General features: G+C 57.9%; 2 protein-coding genes and 1 long non-coding RNA gene across 12 annotated transcripts in view; 1 reads left to right on the top strand and 2 right to left on the bottom strand.

Moving 5' to 3' along the window:
* Position 1: 1 nt before the first annotated feature.
* Positions 2 to 13,325, bottom strand: AIFM3 (AIF family member 3). Of its 10 annotated transcripts, none has more exons than XM_027088648.1 (20): positions 11,408 to 11,521; positions 10,763 to 10,926; positions 7,152 to 7,365; positions 6,875 to 6,984; positions 6,544 to 6,653; positions 6,409 to 6,453; positions 6,063 to 6,159; positions 5,876 to 5,988; positions 5,447 to 5,533; positions 5,002 to 5,093; positions 4,788 to 4,918; positions 4,587 to 4,702; positions 4,425 to 4,496; positions 4,284 to 4,347; positions 3,633 to 3,709; positions 3,410 to 3,527; positions 2,094 to 2,192; positions 1,762 to 1,837; positions 1,219 to 1,323; positions 2 to 373 (listed from the first exon to the last, which is right to left on the bottom strand). In XM_027088648.1, the coding sequence occupies exons 2-20, from the start codon at positions 10,791 to 10,793 to the stop codon at positions 334 to 336; spliced, it is 1,797 nt and encodes a 598-aa protein (XP_026944449.1). In that variant the 5' UTR covers positions 10,794 to 10,926; positions 11,408 to 11,521; the 3' UTR covers positions 2 to 333. The 10 variants fall into 10 exon arrangements, 8 of the variants coding, with proteins under 8 accessions (XP_026944449.1, XP_026944448.1, XP_026944450.1 ...); XM_027088647.1 differs by having other exon boundaries at positions 6 to 373; positions 3,383 to 3,527; positions 11,408 to 11,522; XM_027088649.1 differs by lacking the exon at positions 2 to 373 and having other exon boundaries at positions 1,214 to 1,323; positions 2,060 to 2,192; positions 3,383 to 3,527; positions 11,408 to 11,524.
* On the top strand, positions 2,367 to 7,827 carry LOC113610480 (uncharacterized). Its single transcript, XR_003429098.1, has 4 exons — positions 2,367 to 2,472; positions 3,090 to 3,168; positions 3,466 to 3,554; positions 7,566 to 7,827. It is a non-coding gene; the product is annotated as an uncharacterized LOC113610480 (long non-coding RNA).
* Positions 13,326 to 18,529: 5,204 nt separating the features above from the next.
* Positions 18,530 to 26,494, bottom strand: part of CRKL (CRK like proto-oncogene, adaptor protein) — a 31,715-nt gene continuing 23,750 nt past the window's right edge. Inside the window, exon 3 of the mRNA XM_027088763.1 lies at positions 18,530 to 22,002. Within this exon, the coding sequence (XP_026944564.1) occupies positions 21,868 to 22,002 (135 nt within the window). The 3' untranslated portion in view covers positions 18,530 to 21,867. The remainder of the gene's footprint in view (positions 22,003 to 26,494) is intronic.

Below are 26,494 nucleotides of genomic sequence, written 5' to 3'. Positions count from 1 at the left end.
AGATCTGCAAATGTGTGAGTTTTAATTTTAAGATAATGTCTAATATGTTGCAGGGTCCTACAGGGGACCAGTCCCAATAGAGGAAGAAGAGGCAGGGTCTGTCCTGCCTCCACTGCCAGCCATCAGTGGCACTGGACGTCTTGGGGGCTGAGCATCTCCTGGAGGCCGCTGAGGCCTCTTGGGAGGTGAGCCAGGCAGCCGAAGGCAAGCACTGAGAGGGCTCAGGTTCTGCCCTGGGGGCTCCTGGGGAACTGGAGGTTGGCACCTGCCCCCCAGGCTTGGCCTCTGTCCCTGATGCCCCAACATGCTTGCCCAAGTCCGCTGCGTGCAAGCTCAGGATCCTTTCCCTGTGAGCCAGGACATGTCGCCAGTCCTGCAGGAATGAGGGAGGAGGAGTGAGGGTAGAAGGGAGCAGGTTCCCCTCTGGACACCAAGAGCAGCTAGCCCTTGAAGACAGCAGGGAGCTGTGCGAGGCCCTGGTGCCCAGCAGGGATGTGCACTTGGGCAGAGCGGGGAGACCACCAGGCGTAGGCTCTGGGCTGAGGTGGGAAAGGCTCGGAAGAAGGAGAGAACACACGTACTTGCTGTGCAGCACAAACAGCCTTTGCGAAGGCAAGAGGAAGAGACAGAGAAGGCCGGGGAGAGAGTGTGTCATTCCTGTCCCCCCTTGGTTCTCCGTTTCCAGTCTGAGCCCCCCCGCCCCCATCCTGTGGCCTCCAGGCTTTCCTCAGCCCTTGGTGGTGGTGGTGGGGGTTCTGTAGGCCACTGAGTCCACAGGGTGACTCCCAGTGGCACCATGCCAGGATGAGGGTAATGGCTGGTGTCCGGTGTTCTTCAGACCCTGAACAACACCCCACAACTCTGTCAGGATGTCCCCAGGGGCAACACTAGCTGCATTTCCCCATGGTTGTGTTCAACCATGTGCAGTGGGGTGTCCCGGGCTCAGTGATTGCCCAAGCAGTGGGTCTTAACCCTTCCCCGCAGCACTGGTCCTGCCCTGGACACAGACTCTTTCCCTTCTACCCACCAAGAGCACAAATAACCAGCCCTCTCCCAAACCACAACCCTTGTCCCACACCACACCATAGCCCTGGGAGCCTCAGGCTGATTGATGGGGGGCGGGGCTGGGGAGAACACTGGAGGACTGTGGGGGCAGCTAGAACCAGCACCTCGGGGGACTTCTCCCCCCTCCCCAAGGCACCCAGTGCCCACACTCACTCCACCTCCCGCTTCCGGATGGTGCGGCCGGAGGCCAGCACCTCCGCCACCTTAGACACGATGGGATCGTAGTTCATGCTGGCCACGGAGATCACCTCGTCGCCTCTGCAGGGAGAGGTGGCCGAGCCTGAGGACTGCCCAGCAGCAGCCCCTGTCCTTGGAGACCCGAGTCCAGCTGAGGCCCAGGGAGGCGCTCGCTCAGGAATGTCCTGAGCTCCCAGCATGGCTTCTGCTCCTGCAGGACCCCATAGAGGCTCCAGCCTTCCTGCCCAGTGGGGTTCAGGGCGGGAACCTGTTCTGAGATCCCCACTCTCTACCTGTGTCACTTTCCTCGGTGTAAAAGTAGGGTGTCAACACCCCCCTCCAAGAACTGTCCCCACCTCCTCCCCTTTCCTGGCCGGCCCCTGCCTAGCTGCCTCCCGTGCCACTCGGCCCACCATCCAGGGAAGCCCCCTCCTCCGGAGCAGAACTTCTCCGGGACGAGCCCCCTTCCCGACTGAGTACCCGCTGCTTCCCGCCCCCGCCCCACCCCGTTGCTCTCACTTAGTGTAAAAAGCCACGAACTTCAGCTCGTCCAGATCCCCCTGGATAATGACGTCGTCGAAGCCTTCTCCGTACCCTGCGGGCCGGGAGGAAGGGACTGGGCTTCACGGGGTCCGCGCCCAGTGCCCTTCCAACTCTGCCCTGGACCCCAGGCCCCGCCCCTGCGGTCCTTTTAGGGGGGTCCTGGCCCCGCCCGCAGGGAGTTCCCTGCTTCCACCTGCGGCCGTCATGGCCCCGCCCCCTGGATGCTTCTAGCCCCGCCCTGACGTCCAAGCCCCGCCTCCTCACTCTGCCACACCTGGGCCCTGCCCGCGTCCGGGGCCCGTTGTTACCCGCGTAGCGCAGGCTCTTGCTGAACATGGCGGTCCATAGGTAGGGTACCGTGCTGATCTCCGCCTCCTGCGCCAGCATGTTCTGGGCCGCCACGCGTCCTGAGGGTCCCGGGGTCGTGAGAGCCCCGCCCCGAGCCCTCACCACCCCTCCACTGCCTGCCCCGGCTCTCTGGGGACGCCTGACAGGTGGGGCTATTCCCCCCCACCCCAGAGGTAAATCACTGCCCAACCCACTGTCCACCGCTGCTCGCAGATAATGCGTGCAGAGAGGGACACCAGGCCCAAAGCTGGCCACTAAGATGAAGTGCCTGGACTGGGTCTGGAAGGGCTTGGCTTCCCGGGACCATTTCAGATGTGACACAGGCAACTAACCGGACAGGTCAGGTCTGAGGAGGGAGGCGGGCAAATGGGGCACCAGTGTCCAGGGAAGCAGGGATGACAGCCTCACTCAGAGCCCAAGACAGAATAGGGTGGGTGGCTCCCCAGTTTGGACAAGGCCCCACTGGACCCCTGTATTTGGAGGTCTGTGACAGTCCTTGGACCCTCCCAGTTAAACCTTAATTATACTCAGCTGATGAGTAGCTTTTGGTTCCTTCAAACCTAGCACCAACTTTAGACCTTGGACCCGAGCAGAAATTGGTACCAGGAGTGGGGTTTCAGGCACAGATGCTCAGATAACGTGAAGGCCGAGAGAAGGGAGGAGGGTGCAGGGGGTCTGGCCGTCCTCTCTCCGAGGCAGCTAACTGGCTGTACCTGCGGCTGAGAGGCCCAGACCAGGTGTGCACAGGGACTGCCCAAGGGGAGGGGGAAGGTTGTTCCTCAGAGAGCACAGCAGGTCCCCACTGAGCCCAGGTTTCCAGGCCCAGACGGCCATATCCCAGGGGCCTGCACGAGGCAGCTGGGTTCACAGAGCCAGTCAAGTGGCCCAAAGGGGAGAGTGGGGAGCTGGCCCGGGTTCTACTAAACCCCTCTCTCCCTCCCTGGGTGACTGCACAGGTTGGTGAGGAATTCTGCAGAACATGTGTCTCTGAGGACAAAAGGAAAGGAGAGGCTGGCTGGTGGAGGGACCAGCGAGGTGGGGCACTGTGGCTGGTGAAATGGGATGTCAAGAGGGCACTGGACGGAGGTCTGAGATGGGAGGTCTCTGTGAGCCGCCTTGACCACCTGCATGGGGCTGGCTGGACAGGCTGCCACAGAGCCTTGAATGGCTGACCCAGTGAGCAGGACCCAAGGCCAGCAACTGAGGGGGTGGGCCTGGGGAAGGCTGAGACTCTGGGACAGCCTCCCACCCCAAGCTGCTGCAGGGCTGGTGGTACCCTGGGCATGAGCCATCTGCCAGTGTGGGATGTTCACTTTCCGATTGTTCCTCCAGGCCAGGGGGAAGGTCACAGCGTCGCCAGCTGCAAACACGCCCGGGACATTGGTCTGCATCATCTGTGGGGAGGGGACCGGGACTCGTAGGTAGGACTGGCGCCCTGAGCGGGACCTCCCACCACCTCCGGCCCCAGCACACTGCCCGCCCTCCCCACCCAGCCCCACCTTGTTGACAGGGATGAAGCCTCGGGAATCCAGACCTATGCCGCTCTGCCTCAGGAAGCCCGTGGCAGGCACTGCACCTGGCAAGACAGGGGCCACTGTGTCCACTCCCCGGCCTCTCCCTCCTCCTGCCTCACTGCTCTGCACCACCACGCCCTTCACTCCCACAGTCCAGCCCAGACCGATCACCCAGCAGGTGGCACACCCTGTGCCTTCATGTCCTGTCTTCGCTGCCTGGAGCCCCACAGACCTCGGGGCTTCTCATCAGGCCTCAGGTGTAGCCTCCTCCGAGAAGCTCTCCATGAAGCCCCTGGTGGGGGTTGGCATGCCGAGCCTCCCCAGCCCATGCTGCCACCTCCCAGCTTTGTCCCTCCCCGGACTGGCACCTAAGCTGGAGCAGGGACTAATTAGAGGCTTTTCTGTGTCCTGCGGCTGCGCAGGGCTACTGGACAGGGGTCATTGGGAGCGTCCTCCATGCCAGGCCAGGCTAAGCTGGTACCATCACCCCCCAACAACCCTGCCAAGGGGGTACGGTTGTGGTCCCCATTTTACAGAAGTGCAAACAGGCTGGGGGAGGAGAAGGGACTGGTCCAAGTTCACTGTTGAGCGTGTGCGGGTGACTATGCTCACTGCCACCGCCTGCCCCCCACTCACCAATGCCCACCACGCAGACGTCAGCCCGCAAGACCTTGCTGCTCTTCAGCACGACCTCCTTCAGCTGCAGAAAGCAGGAGTGAGCAGCTCCCGGGCACAGGGAAAGGGACAGAAAGCGGCGGGGGGTGGAGAAGGGCCCACCTTTCCCTCCTGGGCCCGCAGCTCCGACACCTCCGTCTGCATGTAGAACTTGACCCGGTTGCTCTCAAACATCTGCCATGTAGATTGATGGGTAGGCAGGGGTGAGAGCCAGGCGGGGGCAGGGCAGGTGCCCGGGGCGGTGGGTTCTGAGTGGGGTCTCACCTTCATGAGGGCACGACCAACGCGCTCCCCCAGAAACCTCCTGAAGGGCGTCTCCTCCAGCTCCACCACGGACACTGAGTGGGCCTTCTCAGTCAGGTAGGCGGCCACCTCCATCCCTGGGGCCAGGCGGGGAGGGCTCGCACCCTGCACTTCCCAGGGCCATTGCTGCCCCAGGCCCAGCCCGCACCCCCAGCTGCTCACCCAGGAAGCCGGCTCCCACGACCACAGCGTTGCGGCCCCGGGCCAACCTCACCACGCGGTTGGCGTCCTCGGGCGTCCGGATGGTGAACACATTCTCCACGTCTTTGCCTTTGCAGCTCAGGGTCTTAGGGCTGAGACACGGCAAGAGTCGGGGCGGGGCTCCCGGCACCCCGAGCCCTCCGCATACCGGCAGGGGCGTGGGGACCCCTCCCACCTGCTCCCGGGTGCCAGCAGCAGCTTGCTGTACTCCAGCTTGAAGCCATCCTTGAACACGGCCTTCTTGTTCCTCACGTCCACCGTGACCACCTGTGACCCCGCCGGGCAGAGCGAGGCCTCCGGGTCCCGCCCCACGCCCAGCGCCCACGAGGCCCTCTGCGAGGCTCTGCCACCTGGATGAACCTTCCTCCCTTTCCTGGCAACCTCTCCTGACCCTTTAAGTTTCAGGCACCACCTCCCCCTCAAAGCCCTCCTAATGCTCCCAAGTCCCAGCCCTGAGCAGACGGTCCGTGGCCCCACACACTGGGGCCCATGACCCCCTAGGCCTGGTGCCTGGGCAGCAGGGCCAGGAGGGCAGAGCACACCCATACTTCCTGGGGCCTCACGCCCTTCACGGTGCCCATGAAGCCTTCCCCAGGCCTGTTCCCCAGCATTGTCCATACCTGGGCCTCAGTGAGCACCTCGATGCCTTGGGCTCGGAAGAACTCCTTGGGCCTCAGGGCCAGCTGCTCCAGCTGTGCATCCAGAGACTGCAGGAGACGCCGGCTTGAGACAGGACCCTGCACCCCCAGGCTCCCACCCCTCTGCAGGCCCCGCCCCACCTGGCCAGTGACCAGGTGGCCACTGACCCATTTTATAACCGAGGACCAGGGCCTCGGGGTCTTGGGGGCTGGCAGCCTCGGTCACACAGGAGCTACAGGACAGAGCTCGACAAACCAGATCTTTCAGGGGCACTGCAGATGGGCCTGGCATGAACAGAGAGGGCAGCTGGCCAGACCCCCAAGGGGCGGCAAGCAAGGGTCCCAGTGGACCTAACTGTGCCCAGTGGGACATGGCTCTGGCCCTGCCTGGCCCCGCTCACGCTCACCCACCTTGCTAAGCTTGGGCCGGTCGTAGGGAAGGTGCCGGTCCAGAGTGCACAGGACGATCCTGTCTGAGAAGCCCTCCTGCCGCAGCGTCTCTGCACACACCAGGCCAGCTGCGCCTGAGCGGAGGGGACAGTGGGTCAGGAGCCTCCTCTCCCCCACCCCACCCTGCCCCTCACAACCCACCACCAACCTGCGCCCACGATGAGCACGTTGGTGCTGCTGCTGTGGCCAGCGCTTGGAGAGATGCACGTGGCCATCACCTTGGTCCTTCGCTGTAGCTGCAGGGCCTGGGGGTGGCCAGCGAGTTGGGGGCAGCTGGAAGCTGGGGTCATTGCCGGGCTCCCTGTGCCCATCCCAGCAGGCCAGGTCCTGCTGCTCCAGTGCCACCTCATCCCCACCACACAGCCCTTCACTCTGCTCCCCAGCCACACCCGCTAGGCTCCCTCCCACCACAGGGCCCATGAACATGCTGTTTTCTGGGCCCAGAGGCCCTTCTCACCTCTCTCTTTTGCCTGAGCCCCAAGCTCCCCCCTCACCTGCTTGCTGGCCCGGACGTACACCTTCTCCTTCTCAATCTTCACCTGCAAGGGCTGTGTTGCTCAGGGCTGGGCTTTGGGGTGCTCCAGCCCCTGCACCCCCAGGCTCCCACCCCATTGCATGCCTGGCCCCACCTGGAACTTGTGCAGACTGTCCAGGCCAGGGAAGTCCTCCAGGTCTCCGGTGCTGATGTTGAAGCAGGCGCCATGCCAGGGGCAGCGCACCCGTCCACGGGACAGCACTCCTGGGAGGGGGCAGTGCTGGGCTGGGCCACCAGCAAGAGCTCCTCTCCAAGGACCCCTGTATCCAGCACCACTGGCCCTTCCCCACAGCCCAGGACACCCCACTAATAGACGGGGGCCTGGGGCCTAGTGGAGCGGGGGCTGAGCCTCCCTTGTGATGGGGGAGCCGCCAAGCCCCTGTTGGGGAGGTCCCGCCCTGCCCCCGTGGGCACCGACAGCTCACCTTTCACCAGGGGCGCACCATAGTGCGGACATTTGTGGCCCAGGGCATGGAACTCCCCGTTGTCTTTCACCAGCAACACCTTCCCCCAGCCCAGCTCCACTTCCCGCATCCTGGGAGGGGAGGGCCTGCCCTCAGAGGTCAGAGGTCGGAGAGCAGCCCCAGACCAGCAGGAGCCACAGAGGTGGTGGCCCCGATGGAGCCAGTCATGGGTCCCTTCCAGGCCTCCCAGCTGTCTTCCCACCTCAGCCTCCCACCCCCTCCCAGGCCCAGCACCCACTGGCCGTTCTCCAGGTCTTTGATGTGGCAGACAGCAGCCTCCAGGCAGTCCTGGGCACCAGGGTAGGGGTGGGGGGCGGGCAGGCGTTCCTCTGCATGGAAATGGCGGGCTGTGCCGTTGCCCTGGTAGGCCCGGGGGCTGCCCTTCCCGCCGGCAGACAGCTCCTCCTTGCCCCGGTCCTTCTCGGGCAGCACCACCTCGATCTTGAGCTCTACTGTGGGTGGGCAGGGGGGATGGCGGTGAGCCCCCAGCCCGGCCCACCCCATGAGCTCTGAGTGCGGGTTCTCCCCGGGCCTCCAGAAAGCCATCTGCACCACCAGCAAAAGGCAGAGCCAGGGTGCGGGGGGGTGGGGGGTGAGGGAGGCCCTGGACGAGCTTAAATTGATTTCTGCGTGTTCTCTTTTCCCCTAACAGAATTAGTGAGGGGGCACAACAAAGCTTACTCAACCCTGAAGCGACCCTTTCTCCAGGAATCCATGTGGAGGTGAGAACTCAGTGCTGGAGCCTTGCTGACCTTGAGGGAGTGGCCCCCATAGAGGACTGCGTCATCCCTGAGGACTCAGGGGCACGTTTGGGGCCTGAGAAACAGTGTGTCCAAAGCTTGGCGCAGCCCCGTGCATGGCCTGTGAATCTGGGTAACGGGGGAATCGAGGGTTCCAGAGATTTGAAATTTTTTCAAAATTAAAAAAAAAAAGTGTATGCACCATAATTGCAACGTTAGATAGCTGCTCTCGCCAGTTTGAGAATCCTTCATTATTTGCCAGGCGCTGGGTGCAGGGGCCTTGGGGGTGAACCCCAACTGGGTGGTGCATGCAGAGGGCACAGCGCCGCCCTCACCAGTGGGGCCTCCTCTGGGGGGAGTTAGTGAGATTATCATTTTCTTCTTTATACTTCTCCGCATTTTCCAAATTCCCTACCATGTGCCTGGGGTATTTTTCTAATTAGAAGGGAACAATAAACAGAATTTTTAGCAGTGATAATCCGGCCTCCTGGGCTGCTGCTGCAAGGAGCGTGGAAGCTGAGCCGGGGACACAGCGTGGGCCAGGGCCGAGGCCTGGGCAGGAGGCCCCCTCCCAACTCCCGAGGCCCCTGAGCCTCCAGGCGCCTCCCCCACAGACCTGACCCTCTAGAAACAAAGAACCCGGCTCACAGCTCCGGGCCTTAGCCCCTGCAGTTCCCTTGGCCTGGGCTGCTGTCCTGCCCTTCCCGGCTTGGGCTGGGCTCTCGCCTGCCCATCCTCTCCCCCAGCCTGGTCTGGCCCCTCATCCTTCCTGTCCTAGCCCCCCTCCCCCCACCGCCGCCTCCCCTAAGGCTCAGGCATGCAAGAGACAGGGCTGAAGGTGGCTCCCTGATTCCCGCTGGGCAGGAAGGGCCCAGGAACACATCACGCTGAGGCTGTTGTGTCAGGTGGGGGGTTATGGGTGGGGTGGGTTTTTTCCTTCATTTTCCACGCTTTATGTAATGGTGTTAGAATGTTTTCAGAAGAATTAGAGAGACAGCTCACAGGAGCAGCCTGGCAGGGGCCCAGAGGACAGCCAAACCAGGCTGTTTTCATCCTCTACCTCCTTCCAGAAGGCCCTGAGGTGCTCGCTGGTGTAGTCTAACGGGGGAAGACGTCAGGTCAGGAGCCTCAGGAGCTGCGGTGGATCCCTTAGACCCTTTCGGCAGACACCTTCATTATAAAATGGAGAGAACAGTGCCTACCTCTTCTGGGACAGTGGATACTGAAGGAAATAATAAATGTAACTCAGAGTAGATGCTCAATAGGTGAAGTTGGGTAGCTGTGTTTTATTGGTTAGCTCCGAGCCTCCTGGCTGCCGTGACAAAGAGGGAAAGCCTTTAGGTAGCACCAGTGGCCTAATAAAAGGCAGGTGACCAGATGCCAAGAGACCTGCACTACCTCCTAGTTCTGAGCTTACAAAGGACTGGCCTGGAACACTTCCTGAGGAACATGGGGCCCCTGAAGCACAGGGCACACAGAGGCGGCTCAGGAAGACTGTTCTAACATGCTCTGAGCCACAGGAGCCAGTGAGGTGGAAAGTGAGGAATTTGCAGAAGCCTCTTCTGCTCGTTCTGGTCTCCCTGTGGCCCCTCCTGACCCTCACTGAACTGTCATGGCCAGAACGCTCTCACTCCCACACCCTGATATTCCCCAAGCCTCACCCCAGACCTGCCACCATGGGCACCGGGGGCCCAAGCTCCTGCCCTCCTGCCACAGCCCACAGGAAGCCCAGCCCCCCAGAGAGGGGATAACACCCTGTAAGTGCCTCCTACATGCCAGGCCCATGCCAAGCACACTAGCCTGCACAGGGGCACAACTATTAGTCCCATTTCACATGTGAGTACACAGAGGCTCAGAGAGGTGAAGTCACCTGCCCAAGGCCAAATAGCCAGGAACAGGCAGGGCTGGATTTGGGCTCAAGAGCCCAAATTCTTAGCACTGTCCCTGGTGTGGTAGGAGTGACCAGCCCTATACCAGGGGTCCTGGGGCCGGGGGTCCTGGGGCTTGGGATCTGAGGTAGACCAGCCCTTTGGGGTCCTTTAAAGAAACCTGGCATCTTCTGCCAGGGCCTCCTGTCAGCTCTGCAGTCCTACAGGAGCCTGATATGGGGCAGCCAGCATCCTCCTGTCTGCTTCTGACGGGAGAGAGTTGGGGTCAAGACAAGGGACATCATTTGCCCGAGGGCTGGGTGTCCGCAGCATGGGAGTCATGGGGCAGGCGCAGGTGGGTCCCTCTGCCTGGCAGGGCATCGCAGGTCTCCTCTTGCCTGCAAGTTCTCCCTCAGACCCAGGAAAAGGAGAAAAGGCTCATGGGCTCCAAGGTAATGGAGCTGATGGGTATCAGGTAAGGGGAGCTGGGGCGAGCTGGCCGGCGATCCCTGGGTGCACTACAGAGGCCTCTCTCAGCCTTGGTTTCTTCATCTGGGTCAGGCCTGCACACCCCTGCCTTCCGGGTGTTGTGAGGAGGGAAGAGGGAAAGTGGGGACTGGAGGGAGAGCCAGCACACAAGGGTCTCCGTGGAGAGCAGACCTAGGCATCCCCCAGCACCCTGCCCGCCCCCCAGCCCTGGGCTGGGACTGCTTGGGCCAGCCAGGGTGGGGATTTCCTCTACAAATGGGGAAGTGTGTCCAGAGAGGCCCAGGAGGCGGCCCAAGGTCACATGGGGTCAGAAGAGGTGAAAAGGGCTAGGACATGTCCACTCCACCTCATAGCAATTTTGAGAGGTCAGGCTTATTTTTTAGGGGGAGGAGGTGAGGCTCAGAGGGGTATCTTGCATGCCCTTGGTCATGCAGTTGCTGAGGATGTCCCCGGAGCCCCCTTCCCCAGCGCTGAGGGAGATGCTCCTCTCTCCGACCCAGCAGCAGGAGGAACCCTCCCCTCCCCTTTCCGAGAAAGATTCCACTGTTATTCCCACCACCAGCACCCTAAGCCCCAAATAAAGAGGGCTCCAGCCCCCCCACTCCTGCCCACAGCGTTAACATTCGGCTGCAGCCCAGCCTGACCTACTTCGGAGGCAGGGGGAGGGGCAGGAGGAAGGTGGCAGGAAGAGGGAGGGAGGGAGCGAGCGACAGAGGGAGGGGGAAGGGAGAGGATGAGAAGAGAGGAGGTACCTGGCTTGGGCTTGGAGAAGCAGCCACCCATGGTGAGTGGCCCGAAGATGGGTGGGGGGCAGGCACACAGGCGGCTGGCTGTGGAAGGCCTAGGGTGCCCCCTGAGGGGCTGGACCCCCCGAGGCCCTTAGAGATGCTGGAGCTGCCATCCCAGCTGGAGCTGCCTGCAGGGAGACAGGAGCATCTATGGGGACCAGGGCTTTGATTAGGGCTGTGGGTAGAGACACAGAGAGACACGAGTGGGGGCGCTTCTCAAAGAGGCTGCGTTGGAGCTGGGAACCCTCATGCGTAGGGGAGCCGGGTCCCAGAGGAATGGCACCTGGCACCATGGACGGCACCTCCCTTCCAGGCCCCCAGGCTCAGCACCCTCACTCTCCTCCCCCTTTGCCTGGGCCCCTCTGCCCCAACCTTAGCCACATTTCAGGCCCAGGAAATCCTCCCCGATTTCTGCTGCCCCCTCAAAATCCTGCAGCCTGGAGCCCTGGGACCCTCCATTCTCCAGGGAGGCCACCATGCCTGGGGTCAGACCCAGGTCACCTTGGCAGACCAGAGCCTTCCTGGTACTCGGGGTTTCTCCCTCCTCAATGGGGCAACATTTAGTTCTCCCCCCTGCTCCCACCCTGGTGGGCAGCCCTGGATACCCACCTCTCCAAGGGCAGCCACTGCTTCTTGCTCCCAGCCCAACAGTGGACCGAGGCTGCCCGGCCCTGGAAGGCAGGGCAAGGGGGCAGGGGTCCAGGAGGCGGCCCAGCCTCCACCCCTCCCCCCAGTGTGAGCTGTGGCCAGGAGGGGATGGGGGCAGGGCTGGGCCAGTCCATTGGTCCCCAGGGAAACCCAGCTCCATGTGAACAGAAGTGGGCGGCCAGCCTGGGCCTGGTGGGGTTGGAGGAAAGTGAGGCCAGGCACACAGCTCCGGCTCCCACCCCCTCCCCTGCTCTTCCCCAAAGCCCCTGATGTTGAGGTCATACCCAACAGTAGATGGAGAAACTGAGGGGCCAAGGGATTGCCAAGATCAAGCAGCAGGTAGGGGCAACCAGGTGGTGTCCCACCTCCCTCCCACCTTAGTTACTTCCAAGACGGACAGGGACCCAGAAGGCCCTGTATCACCCTGCAAGCCATGGGGCTGGGGGAGGGGTCACCCCATCAACAAAGAGGTCCCTGCAGCCAAGGAGCCCTCAAGGCCACAGCGTGAGCCTTCCTTAACATGCAGCTTACAGACTGGACTTTGGAAGGCCCAGGACAAAGGTGTAGCTGCCTTGTTTACACTGACCTCCCCACAGTCCACCCCACTGTTATCCCTGCGGCTTCCCCCAGAAGTTTTTCCTGGAGTTTAAGTGGATGAGGCCCACTCGGTTTTGCCCAGATCCCAGCAAGGGCCCTGGGTGGGTGCTTAAGAGCAAGGGGGCTGAGAACCAGATGAAAAGGTTGGGGAGGGACTGTCTACTGCCCAGCACCTGGTCTCGCCTGCCCTAGAGGGCCGTCACAGGTGAGGAGGCAGTGGCACCTGAAGGCCACCTGGGTATACCCATGCTCTTTCCCCCACTCATTGCCAAGGCAGGTCCGTAAAACTGGGCCACCACCAGCCCACCTGCCCCCTACCTGGGCACAAGACCCCTCCACAGATCCTGGCTTTCCCTCTGGCTCAGCCCTGCCCACCCCCTTCCTGCCTGGCCTCAGGCCTCACCTACTGGGCCACAGATCCCAGAAAAGGTGGGACCTCAACTTGCCACCAGGTGCCTGTCGAGGCTGTTCCCTCCCTTCCCAGGTGCCCAGGTGTTCAGACCTTCCAGGGCCTTGGGCGTGGAAAGAGATTTGCTGGGCATGGAAACTTCTCCAGGTCTACTGTGTGCCAGGCTGGCGTGTAGCCCTCCTACCTCCTGCAGGCCCAGACGCCCCAACCCAAGGCAAAGGTCCTCGCCAGGGGCATGGCGAGAGGGCACCCCAAGTTTTGGCAGAGTGCTGTCCCTTGTCCACAAACTGCCTAATGCAAAAAGTTGTAACAGTCCCCGAGTGCTGACCACCTACAGGAGCCTGCATCCTGTCCCCCGGGACCAGCCCTAGGGCCCCTTCTGGTGCAGGCTCCCCACTCCTCCGGGTCCCACGCTTCACCAGGGATCCCGTGGGCCCTTCCCACACCCACCCGAGGGGCTCCTGCTCAGCTCGGCCCCCAGTGGCTTCCAGTTTCCTGGGACAGCATCTGAGCTCCACAGCCGGCCCTCAAGTTCGGGGTGGGGGGGGCTGTGGCCCGCACCTCCTCCCCCACGGGGCTAGAGGCAAACCTCCTGCTTTGCATATGCAGCCCGTCTCCCTGGGAAGTCCTTCCAGCTGCCTTCCCGCTCCCTCGGGCCGGGTCCCCCCACCGGACCGGCAGCCCAGGAAGGGGATCCGCACACAGCGGGGCCCCGAGGCGGCGAGCGGGCGGCACGTCAGGAGAGCGAGGGCGCTCTGCCTGGCCTGCCCCCTCCCCGGTGAGGTCCCCAATCCCCGACGAGTCGGCCCGGACCCGCGGGCTCACCTGCGCTCGGCGCGGACCTCCGCTCTGGAGCCGCCAGGGCTGCGGCGGGGCGGGCGGGGCAGGCGGGGCGGGGCTGGCGCTGCGGCGACAATGCGGCCGGAGCCCGAGGCCCCAGCACCGCCCGGCGGCCGCGCAGGTAGGAGCGGCCCGGGTCGGGATGCGAGGCTGTGGGAGGCAGCGGGGCCCTCTGGCCCTGGACGCCGGGCGGAATCTGGGTCCCCAGCATCCTCGCGACCCCCGCGGGGCGCCAGGCTGGGCCGCGCGCCGGGTCTCAGTGTTTTTCTTCTTCTTTCTTTCCTAAGTCTTGGAACCAGGGGTAGGCGGGCAGCGAGCGTGGGGGCAGGTGAATCACCCGCAGAAACCTCCCAAACCGCGCCTGACTGCCTGACACCTTGATTGCTTTGAGGGTTCAACTCCGTCCTTCCGTCCACTGTCCCCACATCAAAACGTTCTACTTTATATTTTATGACATTTTCTGTTTCCCACATGTCATTATACCGGGAGAACTTCCTGGGTCGCCATAAATCATGGCCCACCCTGGTGGGTGTTGTGTCCCCTCCTCCACGAAGCCCTCCCTGAGCCGCCTCCCCAGACTGGATCTGGCCCTGCTGTTCCAGCTCCCGGCCCCTCCCAGGATTTTACCGTGTTGACTCCCCAGACTCTGCCTTGTGGTCAGGCAGGGCTTGTCCCTCCAGCAGACTGGGACTCATGACTGTGTGGGAAATGAATGAAGGGCACGTTCCCGGGAAGTGGTGTCTCATCTGTCACTAAAAACATGGGGCCATTGGGCCCGACATCAGCCACTAACTGTTGTCTCCTTCAGTGGCTGGTGTCATGCCCTCTTTTTTGCCATCTCCCCCCTTTCTGAGCCTCGCTCCCTTCTGGTTAGGATGCCAGGATGACCGGCCTCTGAGGCAGTCCCTCTTTATGCCCCAGGCTGCCCAGGGGGGCAAGCACATCTCCCCTCATTTTACAGATGGGGAAGCTCGGGGAGGCTGCGTGGCGCCCAGGGGAAGGAGCAGGGCCTGAATGGGTCACACTCATCCACCCCTCAGTCCACCCCTCGGGGTGTCCAACTGCCACAGGAGAGGCCCCGTCACTGGGCAGAAGGTGTTGCTTGGCCTTGTGCCCTTGGCCTCCAGTCAGCCTGCCCCTACTCCACACTCTGCTGACCTTGCAGCCCTGCCCCTCACCCCACAGCCCCCAGCCAGGAAGACACTGTGCCCTGTAAAGAAACATGGCTGTAGCTTTATGTGCATTTATTCCTTTGCTCTTCACAACAGCCTGAGGTGGAATGTCCTCTGTGTCATCTCCATTTTACAGATGTGGAAGCTGAGGTTCAGAGAGGTTAGGGACTCCCCAAGGCCACACTGCTGGTGAGTGGCAGAGACGTGGGTCCTGGCTGGCTGGCTGTGCTGGGCCTACAAAGCGGAGCTTGGGAGAGGGAGCAGGGAGGCCTGTCAGGCTCGGCCAAGGCTGCCACGTCTCCAGTGCAGATTTCGAGTCCTGATCTGTGACCTTTTTGAGTCAGTGAGCCCCTTCTGCCCCGGATTCCCCAAGAATCTGGGGGTAACTGCAGTGCCTCCAGCTGGAGATCCTCCAGGACACCAGGACAGGTTCAGAGGCAGCACAGGACACAGCAGGCGTGCAGGATGTGGGGTGGGGGCTGCTGAGCATGGGATGCCAGAGATGACATTGAGGGGACAGGTCAGTGTTGGGGGCTGTGAGGAGGCCAACAACCTGGGTAGATGCCCTGCATGGGGCGAGACCATTGTGGCCGCCTCCACCCTGCGGATGGACTCGAGGCTCTGGCTGCCCCATGGTGGGGCAGAAATGACCAGATCCTCATGGAGCAAAAGCTGAAACAGAAGGTAGGTGGGTGGGTGGCCTCACCAAAGCCCCGGGCTCGAAGGTGGTGCATGTGGACACCGGGACCCGGGGAGACTTAGGATGCCTCCAAGTCTTGGGCAGCCTGAGGTCCTGATCTTGCCCCGAGGATGATTCTGGCAACGTGGTAGCGTTCATCCCAGTGGCCTTGACAATACACAGACCCAGCAGACACCCCAAAGGCCAAGGTGTGAGAAGCAGGTGAGGGGGTGATCCCTGGGCCCCCCAGCATGCAAGCCTGTCCCTGTCTTCCTCACACCCACCCCTGTTCCCCACTCCTCTCAGCCTAGGGTCTCCAAGCTCTGACGTGCAGGGCTGTCCTTTTTTAGGCCACAAAGTGAGAGAACGGCAACGTCTAACATTGGGATTGACTCTGGCGCCCCCTGGAGGCCTACCTGAGAGTCCACAGGGCCCACCTGAGCCTTGGGGTTCAGAGGGCAGAGAGTGGACTCTTCCCTGGGGACTTAGGTGGATTTCCAGATGGGGAGACCTCGATTTGATTAACTGGTCCCCAGGAAATGCTGGGGGGGTCTGATATAGCACATCCAGCATCCTAGCTGAGGCTGGCTGTGTTGAGGGGCAAGATAGGCAGGAATGGTGCCCTCAGCTACCCCGAGACTTATTCTTATGGAGGCAGACGCTGGGGGATCCCCAGGCTGGGGAGCCTTGGCTAAGCCCATCCCCACCGCTCCACTCCCGGCCTCACCCCTGACTCCCTGGCTTGCTCTGGTTGCTACAGCCCAGCCTCCCTGCCCACATCCCAGGTGGGTCTACACAGCCTGACTGCCATGTCTCAGCACCCCAGGGTCCTCGGGGGCTCTCCGACCCCGTGAAGCCGGCTCCCACCAGCCTGTTTCAGCCCAGCCTCGACCCTCCCCAAGTTGCTGGTTTGTCGTGAGTCCTGTCTTGTCTCCGGGCTCAGGGTTGACCAGTTCTAGTTCCAGTCCCCATGGAGGGAGGGAAGGTCAGAGGGCTTTCCTAGGAGGTGGCAGGAGCCGAGGACAGATGAGCCCTTTGGAGTTCAGCAGAGAGAAGGGCGTCCAGGCAGGAGAAGTGTGTGGCAAAGACAAGGAGGTACGATGGCCAGTTCTGGGGACTCAGAATGTGTCAGTCCAGTCTGGCTCAAGTGCTGGGCTCTGGGCAGCAGCCTGGCATGCAGGCATCTCATAGGCCAGGGAGGAACGGGCTAGGGGTTTTCATCACATGTGTCTTTGGGGAAAAAATACCAGCAACTAGGACTGGCACTGGACAGGGGGCAGGGGGGCCGGGAGGCACCTGGGGCAAGGACTGGACCAGAGTCAGCCCAGGAGCTGGAAGATGGGCCCTACCCCTGCAGCCCTTACTTAGACCTGAGGATTTCCTATCATCAAAACAGTGGGGGAACTCCCTGGCAGTCCAGTGATTAGTAGGACTTGGCACTTTCACTGCCAGGACCCGGTTCAATCCCTGGTCAGGGAACTAAGATCCCGCAAGCCACTTGGTACAGCCAAACACAACAAAAAAACCCCACTGGCAAAAACTTCCACACGCCACGACAGACAGATGGGCTAGTATAAGGTGCCTCAGCCACATAATAGAATACTGTTTAGCCATAAACAAGGTATCTACAGAGTGTTTGTAAAAATGTTATATTTTCATATATTATACATCACTGGCGAAAGTGTAAATTGAGGCAATCCCTATAAGAGGGCAATTTAGCGACAGCTCTGAAAACTGCCAGTGCCCAGAGCCTTTGACCCAGCAATCCCAGTCAGAGGAACTCACTTTAATGCATCTGCCCACCTGAGATTGGAAAGGACCTACATGCCCATCAATACCCGAGGTGGTTACCCGAGTGACAGCACATCCACCTCAAGGAACACGACACAGTGATGGAAGAGAACAGAGGCTCAGCTCTAAACAGACTGGGGGAATAAAGCAGGGTGCAGAACAGTAAGTGATCTATGCTGCCTTTCTGTAGAGAAAACATTAAAAAAGAGTACTTACAGATATATTTACTTGCATGCTGTAGAGTAACTCTGGAAAATACAGTAATAAACAGGCAACAGGGAGACTGGGATGTGGAATCGACAGGGTGGGTGGCCTTTCTCCAGACAGGGCTTCTGAATGCTGTGCCCTATGGGTGTTTTCCCTCTAACCTCAATGCCAAAGCCAAACTCTCCCAACTCCTCGGAGGGCCGGCAGGGGCTTGGTCCCCCTGCTCCTGGCCCTGCCCTCCACACAGCTACTGGGCGGACCACCCGATCCACTGGCCAGCTTTGGCCTCTGGGCAGCTCTGGGAGCCCACCCCAAGGGCTCCCCTTCCCAACCCCTCCCTCGGACCTCTGAGTTTGAACAGTGGGAGCCCTGGGGCTGTCTCTGGCACGTGGGCCTGGAGGGTGTAGCTGAGTCCCCTCCCCCTGCCCCCGTTTCAGTGCCAGGCTGCAAGGCACAGGCTACCTTGGGCTACAAGCCTGGGAGCCTGGGGAGAGTGCGATGGTGTCCCCAGGGCAAAAGGCGTGGGCAGGGGATGCCCCCCAATCTCTGCAGCCCCCCGTTGGACACAGGCCTCAACCTCCTGCCAGGGAGCCATGAGCAGGGCCAGGGCTTGAAGGGTGAGTCACTCCAGGCCAGGATGCAAAGACGCTGTGGGGTGTCAAGACCTGGGCCCTGACACTCACCCCGTGGGGAGGCAGCTTCACTTCCCAGGGGTTCCCATCACGGAGGAATCCAGCCCAGCGTTGCTGAGCAAAATTTAACTTTCCAAGCAGAAAGTACTCTTCAAAGGTGTCTCTGAGGCCTTCCTTCTTCCAGGACGAGTGGACCATTTGGAATCTCCCAAGCTTTCCAGCAACACAGCTTGAGATGATCCAGGTTGCACCTTCCTGGAGGTTCTACCACGACGACACTTGGACCTCTCTTGGCACACAAATAGGTGCGGGATAGCACTGGCTGGGGGGCGGCAGGGAAATCAGCGGGCCCCCCAACACCTCCAGTTGAAGGTCCCGGAGCCTGTCAGGAGGGCCACAGACAGGAGCAGAGGATTTAAGAAAGGCAGGTGAGTCTCATGCCCTGACCAGGGACAAGGCTGCTCCGAAACTTATGCTTCAGACAAGGCGCCCATTAGAGGGAGGACACCCAAGTTCCCTGGAGGATGCCGGGCCTGGAACTGCCACCCCGCCCCCGGGAGGCCAGGGTGTGAGTGGTGCTGGTGCCAAGCCCCACCCCTCCACTCAGTCCACAGCAACAGGGCTGGGCAGGGCAACTCGCAGAAGCACCAGGTGGCCATTGCTTCACAGGTGTCTGGGCAGGTGCTTAACTGCTGGGGGGGCTGAGGGGGGCCGAGGGCCTCCAAGGCAGCACTGAGGAGACACCAAAACACGAAAGCCGCTGCCACCGCCGGCTGATGCAAGTTTTATTGAGACAATGTACAAACAGGCCATGGAAACAAGGGTCTGATGCCGGGACCAGTAACGTAAAATGGAATACAAAAATAAAAAGGCACTGATCTGTTAAGAAAAGACACTCCATGTATTCTAAGAATATAAGTCATTTAATACTGTTAATTTTATAGCACAAAATAAAACAAGCTATGATCCCCAAAAATAATTTTAAAAGCTTACACATAAAATATTATTGCCTGAAGTTTACGATCTTTAAGTTACAGGTCAAAAGAGTTTTGTGTTGTGTTGTTGTCATTTTAAAACACACAGTGAAGACCGTCAAGAAGCAAGGCCACTGTTCCTCCCGCAGAGACCACGACCCTGTCTCAGAGGACTGTCCTTCCACTCCGTGAGAGCACACGCCCAGCTCGGGGCCACTGGCTGCAGCCACAGGGACACAGGCCTCCGGTCCCAGAGGGTGGAGGCTGAGGGCGAGCTCGGTGGTGTCTCGGGTTCGGTGTGAAAACAATCAGGATTCACTCATTTTAAGAGGTTAATGAACATAATATTATTAAAGGATTAAATTATAAACACCTGGCACAAAAACACCATCCCTTTTCAAAAATAAAATGTTCATATTCCTCTGAGCAAACTTAACAAGAGCAGTGGCCGCCGGTCCCGGCCCGCCTTGTGTGTAAACAGCTGGAGAAGGGAGTCAGCACAGGCCAGATGCTCAGGCTCAGGAGGGAGCAGCTGGCCCTCTCTCCTCAGGTTCCTGACCGTGAGCACAGAAGGGGTCTTATCTGGGTGACAAAGTCGTCGAAGGGCAGTCCATCCACATGTCCTTCTCTTCATCAGCTGTGTCCCCGGGCAGCAACACCGGGCAGAGGTGACAGGGACAACTCCCTTTCCAGGATAAGTACATTTTTAATCAAACTGTCAATTCCTTTAGCATATAATTTGTTCTCTTCCCCAGTGAGCTACTTTAACATCCACACATTTTCTTAAGTGACACACAGTAGAGCAGAGCAAGTAGCAATAATGGACAGTCCTAAGAGGAAGCCTGCCCAGGAGGGAAGCCCATGCCTCTGGAAGATTTGAGTCGCTTTCTGAAGCAGAGTCTTCCCAGATCCCTGGGGAGCCCAGGCCCAAAGCCAAGGTAGTGGGCTGTTTCTTATATATTTAGTGTGGAAAAAAAAGAATTACCCTGGCTGATTAAAAAACTAATAAGGTTCTAAGTCCAAAAGGTACTACTTTCGGCACACATCTCCAGTTCAGAGCTCAAGGCTCACCTAATTTGGGGCTCTGAATCTCTGGGGCAGCCCTGGAGACATGCACCTGGGCTGACGGACTGAACAGATGCCTTCTGAAGTAAACCTACATTTGCAGGGTGTTCTGATTCTGAAGTGATCCCCGTGAGGTGGGTCACGCTGTTTACTGGTCAGCAGACATGGCTGGAAGGAAACCTTGCTTTCCAAAAGGCCATATACTTCTTGTACTTGAGCCAACTACTGGCATCCAAAGGTGCCCAGCCTCTCGGCTAAATGTGGTTTAATAAGGCCTTAGGGTGTGTGCTCTCTTTGGACAAGGCACACGTCCCCCCCTTCTGTGAGAGACCCCCTTGGGTACTGGGTTACAGGCCACAGGGTAGGCATCATCCCCAGGTAGAGGGCAGGGGCCCAGCCACACACGTGCCACTTGCCGTGGGGCTAGGCTGGGCCTGGACCCAGAACAAGAGGTGACTGCAACTCGGGCACCTTGGGAGCAAGAGGTGGCCACAGCTCTCACTGATCAGGAAGAGCCCACAAAGAAGCCTTTTCCAGGAAAACCACAGAGAGACAGGGCTATGTGAGCACCCTCAAGAGTCTTTAATATGATGGTTACCTACCTGATGGAACATTTGATTAAAGAGAAATTGAAACATGGTGGCCTTGCTGGTTCTGACCAGGATAACTGCTCGAAACCTCAAAACCCAAGACCCCTGGGAGCCAGGGCCGAGGCTACAGCAGATGCTCAGGGAGGACAGTTACTTATCAGGCTGAGACCACACCCCCAGGGCTGCTGGACGCACTCTCAGCTGAGGCCTGTCTTCAGCAGGGTCCAGAAGGGCAGGCACACTGAACTGCACAAAGGTTCCAGAATTCTAGTCGGCCGTGTGCTATAGACGTGGCATCGGTCACACACTGGTACCAGCTGACTCGTATGAACAGGCCTCTTTTAGCCAACAGGGAAAACTTAACATCAAATAAGTAATGGCTAATGATGCATTTCATTAGACATCAAACGCATCAACCAAGGCCCAGGGCTTACACTTTCTTGCTGGACAGCAGTGTGGACACAAGAACCATGGAGCCAGAATTAGCAGCACGATCTCTCTTGGGCAGCCTGGGGAGCTTGCTGGGGCAGGGAGAACTGGGCCTCAGTGAGTGGAATTTAACGATTCCTTAGTGAATTCAACGACTTTTTAAGGAAACTTGGGTCCTATACTTTCAAGGGGTGCATTCACTGAAAGCCTGGACAGGAAGCCAGCAAACAAGGTGAATCACACCACCCCCTGGCCCCTGGCTCTGATGCCTGCGGGGACAACGTCGTCCAAGAGGCTATGCACGCAGCTTGGAAGCCCACATCTGCTGGGTGGTGGTGGTGGTGGCTGTTTGCTATCTGGCAAGGTACCACCGGCAACCAAGACAGTACAGGCCTCTGCCTCAGGGCTCTTTTTCTTGCGCTCCTGCGGTGACAGCGGCTTCAGAGGCACGTGCCATCCCTCGTCTCATCACAAAAGCTAACCTGCTATTTAAAAACCTGTTCAGAACACACCAGTCTAATTAATTAAGTCTTCTAAAACCAAACCAAACAACAAGAGGGAAAAAAAAAAAAGAAAAGAAAAGCCTGACGTGGGGAGTTTAGGGCAGAATTCCCTCTCCTGAAGGGTCCACTTCCTCTGCTCTTCATGGAAACCACGCCGGCGACGGCACCACCCATGGCTCCCAGTGGCAAGGCCTTGCTGTGGGCCCGAGCTCCCCTGGGACCCTGGGTCAGCCCAGGGACCAGCGGGGCGCTGGCCGGAAGGGAGCCCTGTCCTCGGCACCTCCTCTCACCTGTGTGCCTCCACCAGTGTTTCCAGTTTATGATCCAAAGAACTCTAAAATCAGCTACTCTTTGACAACACGACTATGATACAAATGCCGGGGCAGCCACTGTGAGCATTCCAATGTGTGGGAGGCTGCCCGCTGCAGAAGCTGGACGTTGGCAGCGCGTGTGACCTGCCCGAGAGGACGCTTCCCCGCTTGAAGGAGGCGTGTGGGGCAGGACGATGAAGCAGCAGGCACAGGGCAGCAGCATCACTCGTTTTCATCCGGGTTCTGAGGGTCGATGATTTTGACGTGCGTGAAGGGGAAGAGCCCTTTGCGCCCGTTCACCTCGCCTTCCCACTGGCCGTTTATGTTCATCCTTGTGACTTTCACGATGTCACCCACCTGTAAGGGGGAGAAAGAAGACAAAGTCAGCGTTTTCTCTGAAAACTAAATCACACATGCTATTCCACTGAAAGGAACCAACACATTTTCTTCTTAGGACTCTCATTTTTCTCAGTGCTTAGACCTAAAATCATGCTGTGGGCTTCCCTGGTGGTGCAGTGGTTAAGAATCCGCCTGCCAATGCAGGGGACACAGGTTCGATCCCTGGTGCAGGAAGATCCCACACGCTGCAGAGCAACTAAGCCTGTGCGCCACAACTACTGAGCCTGTGCTCTAAAGCCCACGAGCCACAACTACTGAAGCCCACGCACCTAGAGCCTGTGCTCCGCAACAAGAGAAGCCACCGCGATAAGAAGCCCGCACACTGCAAGGAAGACCCAATGCAGCCAAAAATAAATAAAATAAATATATTAAAAAAAAAAAAAAAAGAATCTGCCTGCCAATGCAGGGGACATGGGTTCCAGCCCTGGTCCAGGAAGATCCCACATGCCATGGAGCAACTAAGCCCATGTGCCACGACTACTGAGCCTGAGCTCTGTAGCCCGCAAGCCACAACTACTGAGCCAGCACACTGCAACCACTGAAGTCCGTGTGCCTAGAGCCCGTGCTCCACAACAAGAGAAGCCACCACAACCAGAAGCCCGTGCACCACAATGAAAAGTAGGCCCTGCTCACCGCAACTAGAGAAAGCCTGCGCGCAGCAATGAAGACCCAATGCAGACAAAAATTAAATAAAATCAGGCCGTGCCAAAGACACGAGGTGCCTACCAGCAAGCCAGGGTGCTTCTGCTCAGCTGTGAGAACGTGCTCTGAGGCAGCCTTTTCCCCCCAGATTGGCTACTAACTCCAACGGCACAGAATGAACACCTGACTCTGAGAACGGTTCAACTCACGCAAAAAGTGCATTAAAAGAAACAAAGCGGGACTTCCCTGGTGGCGCAGTGGTTGAGAGTCCACCTGCCGATGCAGGGGACGCGGGTTTGTGCCCCGGTCCGGGAGGATGCCACATGCCGCGGAGCGGCTGGGCCCATGGGCCATGGCCGCTGAGCCTGTGCGTCCGGAGCCTGCACGTCCGGAGCCTGTGCTCCGCAACGGGAGAGGCCACGACAGTGAAAGGTCCGCGTACCGCAAAAAAAAAGAAACAAAGCCATCTCCACCCTCTTTCACGGGAAGGAGCTTCTACCGCCAAGAACACCCTGTCCGCTGCCTCCCCTGCAGCAGCGTCTCCCAGCGGCCAGTCTCGGGGGAAGGAAGCCCAGCTCAGAGAACCTTTTCAAACCAACCTTCAGCTTTAGGGTGGTAGGAATCCTACCTACGGCCAGAGGACAGGCACCAGCCAGGGGCTGCTTTGCTCATCAAGGGAAGGCAGCAATTTTGACTTGGGTGTGGTTTTCAAATTGTCTGCAGACCCTGAGCTCTGAGGAGGTGCTTTAAACTCCAACAGATGTCAGACTGGGACTTCAATCTTGTAAATGTGTATTTTATAAAAGTTATAATCAGAAGCAGTCAAGCGCGTTCCTGCCCCATTACTCCGTGCTGCCCTGCTGGCTGCTGCTCATGTGCTTTCCTTGGAACGAAGCTTCTGTCCCACGTGTCTGATGGAAGGCCCCCGAGAATAGCAAGGTAAAGGGCAAAACACACCTCTCACTGCACGCAACAAAGTACACTCAGAAGTGAGCTGGTTGAGGGGGGTTAACACAAGATGGTATCTACCATTCACGTTATTTCCAATGTTTTCTGCCCATTGTAAAAGTCGATCACCCCCCCAACTGCCTTCTTAATTCTTGTAAATCTCAATTTACAAAACACCTTTATATTAAAAAACTTTTAATCTGACATCTATGGGGTTCCATGCAGTATTTCATTTTGGAAAAGGCATCTTCTGCTAAAGCTGCTGGGCTAGAGAGCTGACTGCTGGCCCGGAGTGACCAAGGGCCCCGGAGGCGCCTGGGGCTCTAGGCAGAGCCACACCTGCCCTTCCTGGCTCCCAGGCGTTCAGGTTACAGGGCCAGCTACTGCACTCTTAAAACCAAACTCCAGGCTCTAAGATGGCTCCTGGTCTACACGAGACGAGCCATTTGTATGGAAGCACCAGGACATCACTCGGCTCACAGGGGTGGGAGACGCGGTGCTTATTAGGTGACGCCGGTGCGAAACAGAGAACTGAACACTGCGCCCATGCCCACCCAGTCTGTCCAGGTTGTGATTTCATCCTGACTTGTGCACGAAATCGAAGGCTCAGGCTGGGGAAGAGCTGGGGACGGAGAAGGAAACACACCGCCAGCAGCTGCTGCGGGGGCCAGAGTTCGATTCAGCAGACGCTGCGCGTCAGCAGCTTGGCTGTGTGGCCGCCTTTTCAGAGGGTTCTTGCTGCAGGGCTCAGCCTTGATCCTCCACACACTCCACCCTCCTGTAAGGTAGGCTGGAGCAGGGGGGCCACGGCAGCACAGCCCAGCTGCACGAGGACCCCTTGGCTCCCCAGCCACTCTCTGCCCTAACGTCGCATCCCTGCCCTGAGGTCTCCCCCACACCCGGCACTGCTGACTTCATCAACCCACTTGCTCACCGGGATGCTCGAACCAGCACACCAACTGCTTAACTCCCCAAACCTACTGCGGTCACACTTACATGGACAACAGCGCTATTACCAAATGGAACCTCTTGCCTTGTGGAGACCGGCTTACTTGGGAGTACTTGCCAAAATGACAACGGAAAAGAGTGTTATCCCCTGAGGCTCCCTGGTTAGAACACAGTATAAATTCAGTTTAAATTTTAAAAAATAGGGGGGAGGGTCCCTAAGTTCCTAGTCTGAATTCTGACTCAAACTCCTCTTATTTAGGAAAACTACAAATTCAACTTTACTGTAAGACAGCTTGTAGAGTTAGTCCAGTGATTAAGAATTAGATTTTATATAATGACAAGTCGTAAGACAAAAATAAATGCACTATAGTATTCAGATTTTTGTAGCCAAGTACTAGATACGTATATGAGAAAAACAAGGCGTAAAAAGCTAACTACACGTATTTATAAATTAAATTATTATATTTATTTTCAAACTTATGTCATCACTCAACTTTAACACCTAAGTTGGTGGAACAATTAAAATTTGAAGGTTACCAACTTTAAGACTTGTATTAAAAATTAAGTTGTAAAATACTTCAGTGGAAAAAAAAATTACAACTGAAAAGACATGTTTTCTCTTGTTTTGCCTTAAAAGGAAATAAAAATTTTGGGGAAAGAATAAACTAATTTAATATAAGAGTTAAGTTTTAAAATGTCTTTAGTAGACTTCTAAAATACAGATTGTTTTAAGATTAGTGCTTAGAGTTCAAGTATTGCTCCCTTTCTCCAAGTAACAATGTTTTTATTCATAGGTGGCAGAAAGAGAAATGTCTTTCTTATTCATAACTAGGATATCACACCAACGATTCTGATAATTAAGAATAAATTCATATTCTTTGAAGTGTACCAAAGATTTAGCTCTGTAATTTGTATATTCTTTTCCTACCGTACAGAAGTCATAAAAGAGGAAAACCCTGATTATGACCACATTGCTATCTCTACTGAAGATATTTGCCAGATCGGATCCAAGGAAAGCTCTACTGCAGATGGCACCTTGAGCTGCAGTGGAGACTGTGCAGAAATCACAAAGCTGAAGATCAAAGGGAGGTGAAGTCAATGGGGATCTGCAGTCATGACTTGTGTCCAATCTGTCTTATTCCATTAAAAAAAATATTTAAGCACAAACTTAAGACATGAGATGAAACTCATTTAACACAAAAATTAAGATGGGGCCTATGTGAGCAGAGAGAATCCTCTGCAGGCAGGAGCTGCTGGGATACTACAAACCCAGGCCCTGCAGCCACCCCCAGCCCTACCTCCCCCAGACCCTTGGCCTCCTCAAGTCTCCACTGCAGGAACCAGCTGTCTCGTGCCTTGAGCACAACAAGGCCACCAATGTGGGGAGCCTCACTGGCACATTCTCTCTCCAACATATGAGAGCATGTTCTTTCCTTATTTCCTTTTCAGCTAAGAAAATGATTACCTGTCTTTATTTTTTAAATAATGAAATAGGAAAGAAATGAAAATTCATGGATATAAAACTACTGACACCATTACAAAATGACTTACGGAAAATACAATATAATCAATGTACTGAAATAAGTATAAGAAAAGGCAAGGACATGAGACTTCCCTGGTGGCACAGTGGTTAAGAATCCACCTGCCAATGCAGGCGACACGGGTTCCAGTCCTGGTCCAGGAAGATCCCACATGCTGCAGAGCAACTAAGCCTGCGTGCCACAACTACTGAGCCTGCACTCTAGAGCCCGCGAGCCACAACTACTGAAGCCGTGCGCCTAGAGCCTGTGCTCCGCAACAAGAGAAGCCACTGCAGTGAGAAGCCCGCGCACTGCAATGAAGAGTAGCCCCCTCACCACAACTAGAGAAAGCACGCGTGCAGCAAGGAAGACCTGATGCAGCCAAAAATAAA

This window comes from Aethalodelphis obliquidens, unplaced genomic scaffold, assembly GCF_003676395.1.
Source record: "Aethalodelphis obliquidens isolate GAN/ISIS:26980383/991018 unplaced genomic scaffold, ASM367639v1 scaffold63, whole genome shotgun sequence".
In the NCBI taxonomy this organism is placed as follows: domain Eukaryota; kingdom Metazoa; phylum Chordata; class Mammalia; order Artiodactyla; family Delphinidae; genus Aethalodelphis; species Aethalodelphis obliquidens.
The sequence above is the reverse complement of the archived record's forward strand: the minus strand, read 5'-3'. Positions and strand labels throughout refer to the sequence as shown.

What these genes read in the sequence shown, in the direction of transcription:
- AIFM3 (XM_027088645.1), bottom strand. Translation starts at nt 10,793, where the DNA reads ATGGGTGGCTGCTTCTCCAAGCCCAAGCCAG. An exon ending in CTGCTGGCACCCGGGAGCAG is followed by an intron (nt 4,919 to 5,001) that starts GTGGGAGGGGTC and finishes GCCGTGTCTCAG; the next exon opens with CCCTAAGACCCTGAGCTGCA. An exon ending in TGCGGGCCCAGGAGGGAAAG is followed by an intron (nt 4,348 to 4,424) that starts GTGGGCCCTTCT and finishes TGCTTTCTGCAG; the next exon opens with CTGAAGGAGGTCGTGCTGAA.